The sequence below is a fragment of the Telmatherina bonti genome, assembly GCF_933228915.1.
Source record: "Telmatherina bonti genome assembly, chromosome: 10".
NCBI lineage: Eukaryota > Metazoa > Chordata > Actinopteri > Atheriniformes > Telmatherinidae > Telmatherina > Telmatherina bonti.
This window is the reverse complement of record NC_136628.1, coordinates 777696-792875: the sequence shown is the minus strand read 5'-3', so window position 1 is coordinate 792875 and position 15180 is coordinate 777696. Positions and strand designations below refer to the sequence as shown.

The window sequence follows — 15180 nt, the reverse complement described above, 5'->3', positions numbered from 1 at the left end:
GTTATTTGTGGAACTATTTGGCAACTGGAAATGTTTGACTTGGATCTGCAGTTGCTTCCTGCAGGTTTCCATGACTACAGGCCCGTTGCACCCACATGTGATCATGTAATGACGACAGGCTGGCTGTACATGAGACGTCTGATGTGACGTAAGCTTTCACTTGACTGAATCCTGATTTCAGGTCTGCAAATGGACTGATGGAACGTTGTAAAGGTCAACGCGCAGGACGTGGCTGCACATCCCTTCTTTTCATCTCAGAATCTCAGATCTCGACACATTCTGTGATTTGACAAAGCTGTTCTTTTTAGGTGATTTTAGCTGATTTTGTTTTTGATAATCCTACATTGTCGTGGTTTGAGTTATTGAAAGCAGTCACTACCTGTACACAATCCAACATTCTTCCAGAGAATTGATAAGAGGGAGTGGGGGAGTTAAAAGCCGAACTGAGTTCAGTCGTTATCAAAACAAAGGAAACATGATCTTTTGGTTGATTGTAATTAATTGCAAATTAATTATTTAAGATGGTACAACTGCTTCAACAAGTCTCACAGCTTAACAAAAAAGGAAAAAAGTGCATCCCTTATTGCAAGATATTGTCTATTTACTTGTTTTTTTATTTGATTTCATTCTTATTATTTTCAGAAGACAGTTTAAACTGGGAGTGGAAACTTGGCTTATCTTACAAAGCTGTGTGTCATTTATGTGCACATTAGGTGAGTTCCCAAAGTGGAAAGATTAACACATAGCTTTTGCAAGACATTTTGCTGTTGTGACAAATTATTTATTATGTTCAATGGGGGATAGTTAGGTATATTCAAGGAGGGGATATGGGAAATGCTTATCAACTGTTAAAGTATTCCAGAAAAAGAGAGTCATCCGGTCACAAAGGCCCACCTGTCTGTAAAACTATATTTATTTAACATAATTTTGCCATCACTTTGCATATCCTTTCAAACCTACAGTGCTAACTGTAGGAAACTGTTCATACCTTTCTTGTTGAACAACAGACTCTAAGTGATGTGTGTCCTCTGTCAACCTATATCGTTGCAAGAAAGCACATGGTGAGGTTAAAGCATCACATCTGTCTCATGTGCTGAGAATCATAAGCATGTTTTCTGTCTTCAAAGATATGGAGCAACCTGTAAGATTCCGAGTCCTCATTGATCATGAAGCCAAGAAAGTGACACCCAATAGTGGAATACCCTCTACTGTGGTAGAGTTGGTTGAAGCCATTAAGGAGCATCTTTCCATTGACACAAATATAAGTCTTCAGTACAAAGATGATAACTTGGATGACTTCTTCACTCTTACATCTACTAATGTAGCAGTGTATGTACCAGTAAGCTTGATGTTGACAGCTGTTCCCCGGATTTGAAAAATGGACAAAAACTTGAATAACTTGGAAAAGTTCAAATGAACAAAAGTCATATCACAAATCTCCTGAATTGGCTGAAGAGTTTGATACTTAAAGTTAAACCAAAGGCGCAGCATTTCAAACATTCATTCATTTTCCAAACCACTTATTCCAATTCAGGGTTGCGGGGAAGCTGGAGCCTATCCCAGCTGGCTTTGGGCAACAGGCAGGGTACACCCTGGACAGCTCGCCGGTCCATTGCAGGGCCACACAGAGACACACAACCACTCATGCTCACACTCATTCCTAGGGCAACTTAAGAGTAACCAATTAACCTAACATGCATGTCTTTGGATGGTGGGAGGAAGCTGGAGTACCTGGAGAGAACCCACGCATACACAAGGAGAACATGCAAACTCCATACAGAAAGGCCACTGACCAAAACCCTTCCCAGCCAAGGATTGAACCAGTGACCTCCTTGCTGCAAGGCCACAGTGCTAACCACTGCGCCACCGTGTAGCCATTTCAAACATTTTGCAGGAAAAACAACATTTTTCTATTTGAAGCATTTTAACAATAAAAATTTAATATGTAACTGTAATTGCCCAGAGTTTATGTTTTCAACTTGAATAAACGCATTGTTTTATTTGTACAACTCTTCAAAACAGGCATTGCACATTGTTATGACATATGTGCAGACAACCCATATTTTAACTACACCGCTTATAGTGAAATCTAAACACTTTGATGGAACAGTATGTAGTACTCTATGTGCACCATCTGGCATCACCCCATCCCTTGTATACCAATGCGTTCTTGTGTACCGGTGCTCAAAATTGACCAATCGCTGAGCTGCATTTCCTGATTTATCCAATCACAGGAAAGGATTTGAAAATTTGACAAAAACCTGACAACTTGAAAATTTTTACATGTCATAGCAGATCTCTCCTAAATGAGCTGAAAAGTTTGACATTTGAATGGTTGAAGTGAGGCAAAAGGAATAGGAGGAGTAGAGTTTCCAACATTTTCCAGGAAAGATAAGTCTTTTATTTGAAGCATTTTAGGAACAACTTAATCAGTGTGAATGCAATTCATCGCGTTTGTGCCATTTCAGCCTATCAAATATTAAACTCTTTGGTACATTCATGAGAATGAAGCTATGACTTACCATGGCAAACTTTTGTAGATTTTGAGATATTTAGCATTTTGTCAAAATAATTTCAGGCTATTGATTGGCTCAAAGCCCTTCAAACCAAATGCGGATTGGACACTGAAAAAAATGCAGCTCAGCTATTGGTCAGTTTTTGCATAATGAGCTGGAAATTGCTTCAACAGGCTTCAGAGCTCTGCACCAATTTCCAGTGGCCGGTACATGGCAGGCATATAAATACTGACAACTTCCATTTTGTCACTTGTTAGACAGAGTTTTACAACAGTCCTGTACACATAGAGCAGTTTCTCAACGTAAATCTGGCTTGTGCTTCTCAAAATCCAACAAGTTTTACATAAATTCATGGTGGAATTTTACTTTTATTGAACCTGTTTTCATTCACAATGTGTCAAGTTAGATGATTGTTCCCAGATGAGTTCTTCAACCAGCAGGGTCTGTTTGTTACTATATAAATTAGCATAGTTAGTTTCGGCTCAGTTGCAATGGAGTGGCGAGCTGTCCAGGTTGTACCCTGCCTTTCACCCAAAGCCTGCTGGGATAGGCTCCAGCTTCCCCGTGACCCTGAATTGGATTAAGCGTTTTAGAAAATGAATTTCGGCTCAGAGACTTTGCACTGTTTTTTTTTTTTTAAAGTGGGCGTAACCTTGTAACTTCAAGTCAACCCAGTGCTTCTATTTTGTCATGTTGGCACTTTATCCATTCAAATATTAAATTCTTCCGGAGATATGTTTGGCTTTTTCACACTTAAACTTTTTCGGTTATTTAGGTTTTTGTCAATTTTTCAATTCTGTATTGTGATTGGAGAAAACAGAAATTCAACTCAGCAATTGTTTTATTTTTTTTGCATAATGAGCCGCGGACTGCTTTATCAGGGTGCACTGCGTGTATAGTGGTGTACAAGGCCCAGATTCTCATCCAACATTTAACACAAAGCTTCTCAATGGTCAGCATTTGAATATTATGAATCTCATGCAGAGCCCTTTGATTGATGATGTTGTTCAATTACCACAAGCTGTGTGCTGCACAGACTAGAAGTTATGTTCTAAGAGGAGGCACGGAATACTTGAGTAGTACAATGCAAACTGCAACATCATTATTTATGTAAAAAAAGGGAGAATGTTATAATTTGAGAATTAAGGTAATTAAAAAAAAAAAAAACACACAGATGCAGATTTAAGTGGTTGTGTACAATGATTTTAACAACCACACACAAATTTTTACTGTGACTTTAAATTTATAGTTATATTTGAAACCTATTGTCAAGTCAAACTTTTTAGCTAGTGCAAAGGTCTTCACCAGTTCTCAGTGTCTGGTACATTGTGGTCCTGACTCCCATTTTCTTTGAAAAAATGTCAAGTCAGCTCAGTATCTCTTAATAGTATCTATTCATAGCACCTAAAAAAGAAAAGTGTTCCTATACATGGCCACTAGATGGCAATCTAAGACCAGAAATGAAAAGAAACTCCGCGCTTTTCAGTCCACGGTGCTGCGTTAACCAACAGCAGTTTAGTTCAACCTTTCCCTTTGTTGTGATTTACTTTTTTGTGTGTAGTGCAACCAGCAAAGTCTGCTTGTTACCAACTGAATCAGCATAGTTAGTATCAGCTAAGGCTTTTTTTCCCTTTTTTTTTTAAAGTAGGGCCTGTTATATCAAGTCAGCTCTGTACCTCTCAGTAGTACCTATTGATGGCATCTAAAATGAACATTTACCTCATCGCCACTAGATGACACTCCAAGACCAGGATTTAAAAGAAACTCCCCGCTTTTCAGTCTATGGTGCTTTTCAGTTGACCAAAATATCAATGGCTCCTTTTTCTTCTTCACAGCAGTTTAATTCAACCTTTCCCTTTTAGCAATCCTGCTGGTTACACGCTGGTGGAAGTTCTAAAAAGGCATTTTTATGCCAATAGCTAGACTCTTTAATAGTTCTACCAGTACCTTGAACATCCTCTTTTCAATAGAAAGGGTTTTACCTTTTTCCACATATCTATATCAGGGCAAAATGGTAGCCTAGTGGTTATGAGAATGGGCCTTTGCACTGGATGTTGTAGATTTGAATCCAAACAGTAACATCTCACCAAATATTACCACACAGTACAACTTATCACCTCCTTCCACTTCTGTATAAATCTGTCTTCAGATATTGCACAAACATTGACTTTTTGTGCAGGAAGTCCACATAATAACCGCACATCTTGCAGCTGAAGCTGTCCAATCACAGGAACGGATTTTAAAAATTGACAAAAACTTGAATAACTTAAAAAGTTTACATGTTACAAAGACCAAAAGTTGTAGAACATGTCTCCTGAATGGGCTGAAAAGTTTGATACTTGAATGGTTGAAGTGAGACAAATGGTGTAGGAGTAGTAGCATTTCAAAGATTTTGAAGGAAAGACACTGGGGACGGGAAATTGTTGAACCGGACACTGCAAACTGGTGCAGAGCTCCGAAAAGCTGTTGACAAATCGCTGTGCTGAATTTTTGCAAGGTCCAGTCGTTTGGTTGGAAGGACTTTCATCCAATCACAAGGCTGAATTTATTTTTACAAAATTTTAAATATCAAAAACCACAAAGATTTAAAATAAAAAAAAATCGTAGCACACATGTCCTGAATGAGCTGCACAGTTTAAGATCTGAATGATAGAAGTGACCTGAACAGCGCAGGAGTAGTAGCACGGCAAAGTTTGGCGGAACGTGTTTTCTTCTACTGGTTAGTACCGTTCAAACAGGACAAGACGTGTTATCTTCTACTGGTTAGTACCGTTCAAACAGGACAAGACGTGTTATCTTCTACTGGTTAGTACCGTTCAAACAGGACAAGACGTGTTATCTTCTACTGGTTAGTACCGTTCAAACAGGACAAGACGTGTTATCTTCTACTGGTTAGTACCGTTCAAACAGGACAAGACGTGTTATCTTCTACTGGTTAGTACCGTTCAAACAGGACAAGACGTGTTAGCTTCTGCTGGTTAGTACCGTTCAAACAGGACAAGACGTGTTATCTTCTACTGGTTAGTACCGTTCAAACAGGACAAGACGTGTTATCTTCTACTGGTTAGTACCGTTCAAACAGGACAAGACGTGTTATCTTCTACTGGTTAGTACCGTTCAAACAGGACAAGACGTGTTAGCTTCTACTGGTTAGTACCGTTCAAACAGGACAAGACGTGTTATCTTCTACTGGTTAGTACCGTTCAAACAGGACAAGACGTGTTATCTTCTACTGGTTAGTACCGTTCAAACAGGACAAGACGTGTTATCTTCTACTGGTTAGTACCGTTCAAACAGGACAAGACGTGTTATCTTCTACTGGTTAGTACCGTTCAAACAGGACAAGACGTGTTAGCTCCTGCTGGTTAGTACCGTTCAAACAGGACAAGACGTGTTATCTTCTGCTGGTTAGTACCGTTCAAACAGGACAAGACGTGTTATCTTCTGCTGGTTAGTACCGTTCAAACAGGACAAGACATGTTAGCTTCTGCTGGTTAGTACCGTTCAAACAGGACAAGACGTGTTAGCTTCTACTGGTTAGTACCGTTCAAACAGGACAAGACGTGTTATCTTCTACTGGTTAGTACCGTTCAAACAGGACAAGACGTGTTAGCTCCTACTGGTTAGTACCGTTCAAACAGGACAAGACGTGTTATCTTCTACTGGTTAGTACCGTTCAAACAGGACAAGACGTGTTATCTTCTACTGGTTAGTACCGTTCAAACAGGACAAGACGTGTTAGCTTCTACTGGTTAGTACCGTTCAAACAGGACAAGACGTGTTAGCTTCTACTGGTTAGTACCGTTCAAACAGGACAAGACGTGTTATCTTCTACTGGTTAGTACCGTTCAAACAGGACAAGACGTGTTATCTTCTACTGGTTAGTACCGTTCAAACAGGACAAGACGTGTTAGCTCCTACTGGTTAGTACCGTTCAAACAGGACAAGACATGTTAGCTTCTGCTGGTTAGTACCGTTCAAACAGGACAAGACGTGTTATCTTCTGCTGGTTAGTACCGTTCAAACAGGACAAGACATGTTAGCTTCTGCTGGTTAGTACCGTTCAAACAGGACAAGACGTGTTAGCTCCTACTGGTTAGTACCGTTCAAACAGGACAAGACATGTTAGCTTCTGCTGGTTAGTACCGTTCAAACAGGACAAGACGTGTTATCTTCTGCTGGTTAGTACCGTTCAAACAGGACAAGACATGTTAGCTTCTGCTGGTTAGTACCGTTCAAACAGGACAAGACGTGTTAGCTTCTGCTGGTTAGTACCGTTCAAACAGGACAAGACGTGTTAGCTTCTACTGGTTAGTACCGTTCAAACAGGACAAGACATGTTAGCTTCTGCTGGTTAGTACCGTTCAAACAGGACAAGACGTGTTAGCTTCTACTGGTTAGTACCGTTCAAACAGGACAAGACGTGTTAGCTTCTACTGGTTAGTATTCAGTTAATTCATGCTAGCCTACTAGCTGCAGCTAAAGGAGTAGCTATCAGGGTTTTAATGCTAACACATTAGCTGATATTTCATGTACTAAGTATCAGGACAACATGGAGCAGTTTGTGTAACACTTTTTTGTAGTAACATTTACATCATGCCGAGTTCAATAAAACACTTCATGGTACTACCATTTACATATTAAAATGATAAGATGTAAGTCATGTCAGAATTGATAAAATTCTTATAGTGTAATGAAAGGCCAATCTACCTATTTGAAATATTGTGTTGGTCATAATTTAGGCCTGCTCTGAATTTATTGCTTTTGATAAAAAAAAAGGTGTAAATATTTGTACTATGACCCACTGTGAGTTCCCAGGCTTGGATATTTTGTTTAAAAACATTGAAATACATTTAATTGACTGCCCTGTTTTATTCTGACTGCTGACTTTCTTAACCTAAACTGATGTAGGTGTTGGGTTTAGGTAAAGATATAGGTTGATAACCTTAAATAATATATATGTTATTTTCAATTAATGTTTACTGCAGCAAAATTGATTAAAAATAAAAACACTGAATGTGTAGTATTTTTAGCTCAAGGGTCTAGTCTAGTCTTTGCATTGTCATTAAATTTATAAAATGTTATGTGTAACGTATAACATTTCTGCTGACTGCCTTACTAATTCCCTGCATATTGTCATCTTTGTTTTTCAGACTGAAATGAATGCAGTTCATGTTCCGCGGGTTTACCAACGCCATGGAAGCTGATCAGCTGAAACATTATCGGCCACACCACAGAGGTTCAACGCGGCTTTGCAAACACAGGGACTGCTGACCTTTCAGAACCATCAGGGCTTTGAAATCACATCTTTCACGACTGCATAGGACTGTCCAACTGAGCACAAGTTGTCTTTTATTTTTCTTATATCGATAAAAGCACAAGCTGTTTTTTATTTGCCTTTTTATTTGATTCAATGCTGCTAGTTTAAATAAAACTAAGGTTTTGAGGATGTATGTTGCATCTGTAATTATTTATGCATTTGATTAGAAGTGATTGAAATTAAATTATGAAGTTATGTTACATTAGCGGTGTGCAATTTTAAATTACTCTTAAATTATTCTGCTATACTAACTTAATCAAATTCAAGTGGATTTTGTGAAACTTACAACTTATGAAAGAGTTAGACCAAGTAAGGATTAAAAGTTTTAACCATGTAGTTTTTTTAAATTAGTACAACTTGTGGAACAGTTACCAGAACTAAAAGTTATTACAATATAAAATTATAATTTAGTGGAACTTATAATTGAGTTGTAAAAAATCCTAATTTAGAGTTGAGCAAACTCAAAAGCAAAACTTTAAATATTTAGTTTAGCTGTTCAACATAAAATTTTATTGAAGTTTGTTGCCTTAAAATTTTAAGTTCACTCAGCTTTTTCTTTTTTACAGTGAGGGAGGCTGAGGAGTGTAGCAGGAACACACCTTCCTCCTCAGGTAACTCATTTTATAGCTTAATATGTCAAAAGCTTTTAAGTTGATTCTAACTAATTTATTGGGAGTTTCTGATAGACTCAACTTCATTTTTTAGCATACAGAGGAATGCATATTTTTAGATAATCCCAACTCAAAAAAACAGTTTGTTCACTAAACTTCTAAAATTGCTTGGAAAATGTTGCCTTAATTTTTTTATGTTAGATTTAAGAAACAGTTTGAACAGAGTGCATTTAACTCAAGGCCACTGACTTTCAGGCCATCATCATCATCATCATCATCATCATCATCATCAGCTGATCCACAGCAGGAAAATCCAGCTTAACCGTTCTGAAGTGTGGAGGACAGAAGAGTGAGGATCACCTCAGCAAAGCTGTAAAACAGTGAATATCATCATCTGCAGCAGAGACACAGATCCTCTGAACTCGCTCTGAAATGAGATATTTAATATGGAACAACTGGAATATTTTCAGATAAGGAAATTCAGATCTTTATTTAAAAGAAATGTACTGGTTTATCTATTTGTCTGCAGATCTTAGAGACAAAAAAAAAAAAAAAAAAAAAAATCACATTTATATTATATTATTAATTTGCAGGCTCCCTGTAAAAATGAGCAGAAACAGATGAGATTAAAGATTTCCGTTCATTATTTACATTCAGTGACAAATTACTGTATTTTAGATTAGCTCAGTTTTTTTCCCCCTAATTTCTAAACTGTTTCTTAGTTTTTTGGTTGTTTCTTTCTGCAGTTTTTATTCCCACTGAAACAGGAAAATTAATCGGAAACATCTAATTCAAGCAAAAGAAACAAATCGAAAAGTCCACTTTTTATTTCTAATAAAACCACTTTCATTTATTCATTTTTTTATTATTATTATTATTATTATTATTATTATTATCATCATCATTTTTATTATAAGTAGTAGTAGTAGTAAGGCTATTACTATTATTATTAATAATCTTATATTTTTTTCATTTAATTTTTCTACCCACAACGTTTCTATGAAAATATTCTTTTTAATATTTCCTGATTTTGGGAAGAAACGGCAGCTTGTGAAGAATTCCTGACATTCCTGCTTTTCTGTCAAAACGGAATAAAAACTGACATTGAGATGATTCAACTTCCTGATTGTTTCCCTGCTGCTTCTTACAGCAACAACATAATAATAATAATTAATAACAATAATAATCTTAATAATCATAATAATAATAACAATAATTAATAATAATGACGATAATAATCACCATCATCATAATAATAATAATTTGTTGTAATTATTTTTCCACAGCACTTTTCGGGTGACAGGTTTGAATAAAATAAATAACATTCAGAAAACATATTCACTCACACACACACACACACACACACACACATACACACTCACACACACTCACACACACTCAGACTGATGGAGGCTTTAATCTGAAAACTGGACTCCAAGTTCTGATGGTCCGGACGGGAAAAACAACTCGATCTGTTTGCCATGAAAGAAGGACTGAAACTGGATCAACACGAACCTGATATTCACTTTGTCACGTCTGCAAAAAACAATAATAATAATAACAAAAAACAACAATGATAATAATAATAATAACAAAAAACAACAACAACAACAATAATAATAATAATAATAATAATAATAATAATAATAATCTGTCATATCTGTTCAGTTCACACAAACTGGATTAAAAATCATTTTTCAGCTGGACTAGAAAAGCGCTGATTGTTCTGTAAATATTTGTTTTGTTAACATTTCTGAATCAGCTGCGTTGTTTTTTCATAACCAGTAATAATTGCTGTAAAAGTGCAGGAAGCTCCAGGAAATATTTCATCAGTTTAATCATTTCAGCTCCACATCATTTAGTTCCTCTTTTGTTTTCTGGCCACAGAATAAGCAGAATAATTTCCTGAATAACTTCTGTATTTTTTTTTTTTTAAACATGATTTTTCTTTTGGTTTTTCCGACAGAAGAAAAGGATCGTTTCTCACATCGGGTCTGGCTCTTTTTGCGGACTTTCCGCGTCCTCCGCGGGGTTTTGTGCGGACTCACCTTGCGGGAAAACGGCCCTCATCTTCAGGTAGCTGCAGGTCAGCCGGATGATGGAGGCTTTGTCCAGCTGGGAGGTGATGGCCGCCGGCAGAGGCAGCAGCCTGGCCAGCTCGTAAAACTCTCCGTTCTCCTTCTCCCTCCTGCTTTTAGCGGCGTTTTTACACTTTTCCTTCATGTCTGCGGATGGTTGGAGAACTTAGTGTCCCAGCTGCGTCCCAGGAAAGCTTCTGGAAGTCTGAATGAGGACGCAGAGAGACCTCTCTGTGCTCCGCATCGAGTCTTCACAAATCTCCAACAAGCGCAACAAACTTCTGCGCAAAGTTGCAGGAAAACGTTCAGTCCGCACGCACCGGATCCCCGCACGCACTGCCCGCAAGAACAGCAGCGGGACCCATCCGGAGGGGCGTTCACGAGAAGGAGACTGCGCGTGCGCGTGTGTGTCTGAAGAACGGGGGCCACGACGCTTTATGGGGGTCCTGGTGATGGACACACGTCTGATCACCAGCACGACGTTCCGATGTAAACAACAACATGTTTACAACAACATGTAAACAAACCAGTTTATTTACAAGCAAAGCTGTCTGGTCTGGGGGGGGGGGGGCATCAGACTCCAGATCAGGGTTTTCAGTGGTGGAACTCCCTGAATGACTTGCTGTCAGATTGACATGTAAATATGGGACAAAAACATGGCTGATATCTACATGTAGATCTATAAATACATCTATAGATTAATAGTTTTATAGCACAGAAATGACAAACAACAAACACAGCAAGTTCTAACAAATCAAGTCCACCAAATTCAAAGCACCATGGAGACACTTTTATGAACTTCAAGCCTCATTGCTGGACATTAAAATGACACTGAAAAGTAAATACAGAAACTGAAAGTTAATTAACCCTTTCATGCATGAATTAATAATGAATCAATGCAATCGTTTTCTAAATACAGTATTTTACCTCTATAAATTTGCAGTGATACTTTTTTGTTAATTAGTGACATTTATAATTTTGAATGATTTATTTTAATGTACTCTTCAAAATATTTATAAAATAAAATATAATCATAGTTATATTATGTAAATCTTCATTTTCTTGTCCTATTTATCACAAAGACAAAATGAGTGGAAACATATTGGATGACTGACTAACATCCACTGAAGAGTTTATTTACAGAAATACCGTCTTCATTCATTAATATGCAGAATTATTGTAGTATTACTATTACTATTTTTTATTATTATTGTAGTACTACTATTACTATTATTATTATTGTAGTACTACTATTACTATTATTATTATTGTAGTATTACTATTACTATTTTTATTATTATTATTATTGTAGTACTACTATTACTATTATTATTATTGTAGTATTACTATTACTATTTTTATTATTATTATTATTGTAGTACTACTATTACTATTATTATTATCATTGTAGTACTATTACACTTTTCCTCTGTGAAACATGTTTTCCCAGCATCAGGCCTGGTCTTCATAAATACTGACCAGCCGTACATTTAGTCTGCTGTAGTACTGTTAGTAGTACTACGGTAGTACATGACTGTTAAGTAGTACTACGGTAGTACATGACTGTTAAGTAGTACTACTGTAGTTACATGACTGTTAGTAGTACTACTGTAGTACATGTCTTAACAAAACAATACAATACTATGTGTTTCACGAAATAAAATAATTTATATAAAATACACACCCACCCTCTCCCGTGCCCTATTAGCCCCTATAACAGTTAAAGGAAGATGAATGGCCAGGTACATGTGCACCAGATAAGGAAACAATATCCTCAGGGTGCATCTACACAAAGGGCTACGCCCGCCCACGACCACCCAGGCTATCACCGTGGGAGCCACCAGAGTCCAGGCAGACAGGACCCACGACACAACTGTAGGGCTGCAGCGCTGGACCACCAGGCAGGGACAGCCCCCCACAGCAACACTCAGGCAGTCAGAGGAGGGGCAGCCCTCAGTGGAGAGGACCCCAATGTGGAGAGAGCTGGAGTGATAACTAAAAGTAAAATTTATAAACACGTATAAAATTTATACTAATATGTAAATAAATAAATAAAATATATAAATAAATAAAATTAACTAAAAGAAGAAGAAATGTAGGCTAATATGAGAATGTTAAAACTTAGTTAAAAGCTAAACTAAAAAGGTGGGTCTTGAGCGTTTTTTTTATTTTATTTTTATTTTTAAAAACATCAACAGTCTCTGCAGCCCTGAGGCCCTCAGGCAGGCTGTTCCATAGCCGAGGCCCGTAATACTGAAATTGGTGAAATATAAAGTATTTTAACATACCTGTTACATCCGCTAAGGCCTTTAGAAAAAAAAAAAAAAAGAAAAAGGAGGGCCTGTTATATCAAGTCAGCTCAGTACCTCTTAATAGCACCTATTAATGGCACCTAAAAAAGAAAAGTGTTCCTTTACATTGCCTCTAGATGGCACTCTAAGACCAGAAATGAAAAGAAACTGCGTGCTTTTCAGTCTATCGTTCTTTTCAGTTGACTAACAGGTCAATGGCAAAAAAATGACTGCTAGGGTGCTGCCATGTCTTCTGGTGGTGTAGTGGTTCAATGAAAGGGCTGTGGTTTGCCGGGTCATAGGTTAAAATCTGGAAACGGCATCATTTAAAATAGCAGCGCTTCTTCTCCTAATGGTTACACTTATGCTCAGAAAAGCATGGTTTCAACCTTTTACGTCTGTTGTGCTACTTCACCTCATTCTGATATATGTGCTTTTCCACTATTTATAACTATCTTTATTTTTTTCACAGCAGTTTAGTTCAACCTTTCCCTTTTAGCCAATCTGCTGTTTACACGCTGATGGAAGTTCTGAAAAGGCATTTCTATGCCAACAGCAAAACTCTTGATTAGTTCTGCCTTGAACATCCTCTTTCCAATGAAAAAGTTTGACCTTTTTCCACACATGTATATCTGGGCAGAGTGGTGGCCTAGTGGTTCTGAGAATGGGCCTTCGTGCTGGATGTTGTAGATTTGAATCCAAAAAATAACATTTCACTGAAAATTTCTGCACAATACAACTTTTAACCTCCTTCCTGATTTTATTGTTCAAGAAATTGTTCCTCTCTCTCTCTCTCTAAAATCTTCATCACTTCAAAAAATGTTTTCTTTGGATTTCTTTCATACTTTATCAGACTGGAAAAAATGCTGCACATCTGCTAGCTGCTGGAATGTGCTGCCACTAATTTCATTCTTCAGCTTTTTTGCATTATACATGAGTAATTACACATTATCGCATTCACACTTGCTGTTTTGTAATAACAGCAAAAATTCTAGTTACAATAGTATGGTAAAAATATTTTTGCATATTTTTTAATGTTTTACAGTGATCTGTATCATAACAATATCTCTGCCCTTTGTAACAAACCAAACTGTGAGAAAAATCAGGTAGAAACTGGTGAAGTTATTGTCGTGGTTGGACCTACACCTTACAGATAAATGCATTGGAGGTGCACGGAGACCCATCCAAGATGGCGGCGCGATGAGACGTCAGCTCGTATCGGCAGCGTGATGCTATATGGTGTTTGTGAATATATGATGTCTATGAGTGTAATTACCAGATATAAGATGCTGTCATTTAATTGAGTTAAAGAAACAAACAAACAAATGTGTCCTGGACTAATTAGAGCATTTTTCTGATGAACAGTGGGACAAAATACCTGTCAACAGGTGCAGAAGTCTGACTGGGAGGAACAGAAAACACCTGACTGGACTGGAAACATCACAGGATTCTTCTACTAAATATTAGTTTATGACTGATGGAACATTTATTATTTTATCATGTTTGTTTGCTTTTTAAATTTTTTTTCTGTTGAACCAGAATTAGAAAATAATGTCATGATTTTCATCAAACTTGTATTTATTATGACTTTAGTCAGTTTTATCTTATTTCCCAGGCAGCAGTGTTTCTCCTTCTTTAATGGGAGGGTATGAATACATATGAGGACGACTGTAAATGTGTCTAACAAGGATTATTTTCCACTGAAGTTAACGTCAGCTTGACAGGATGAGCTGTCAGCCAGAGGAGAGCTCGTCTAAACCGCCTCATGTTGCTCATTTACACACAAAGGAAAATTAATCTTTCATAATTTAGCACATGTTTAATTATTGTTCCTTATTCCAGTCTCCAGTTATCCGAGTGACTGTAATAAATTCAGCCTTTTCTTTAATGAAAGGGGACGAAGACATCTGTGGATGACCAGAATGAAATTCATTTGTGGTTATTGTTTTGATTGCTTTTATTGTTTACTGTTTTTAGATTACTGTAATTTTAAAAAAAAAAAAAAAATGTCCTTGTGTATGTTATTTACTCTGGTTTTTTTGTTGTTGTTGTTGTTGTTTTTAACCCCCCACATTGTGGCACTTTGGTCAACTTTGTTGTTTTAGAACTGCCTTATAAATAAAGTGGCATTGTATTATTGGACACGCTGTCCTCCCAGCTTGTCTGCTGGGACAAATATGTGTGAGTTATACATATAAATACATAAATAAACGGTCTGGCGGGTGTGGTACCTACACTCTGCTGCCCATTAGAGGGCGCTTAGGATGCATCCCTTGTTTCCTTCGTTTTAAGCTAATCTGGAGCCAAACGAAGGAAGGACTGGGAGGACTGGGGGGACTGGGACTGGAACTGGGACAGCACTTG

General features: G+C 37.4%; 1 protein-coding gene across 1 annotated transcript in view; it reads right to left on the bottom strand.

Moving 5' to 3' along the window:
- Positions 1-10670, bottom strand: part of sim2 (SIM bHLH transcription factor 2) — a gene marked incomplete at both ends in the record, with an annotated part of 81283 nt that extends 70613 nt beyond the window's left edge. Inside the window, one exon of the mRNA XM_079247962.1 lies at positions 10496-10670. Coding sequence (XP_079104088.1) covers positions 10496-10670 — 175 coding nt within the window. The remainder of the gene's footprint in view (positions 1-10495) is intronic.
- Between the last annotated feature and the right edge of the window lie 4510 nt (positions 10671-15180).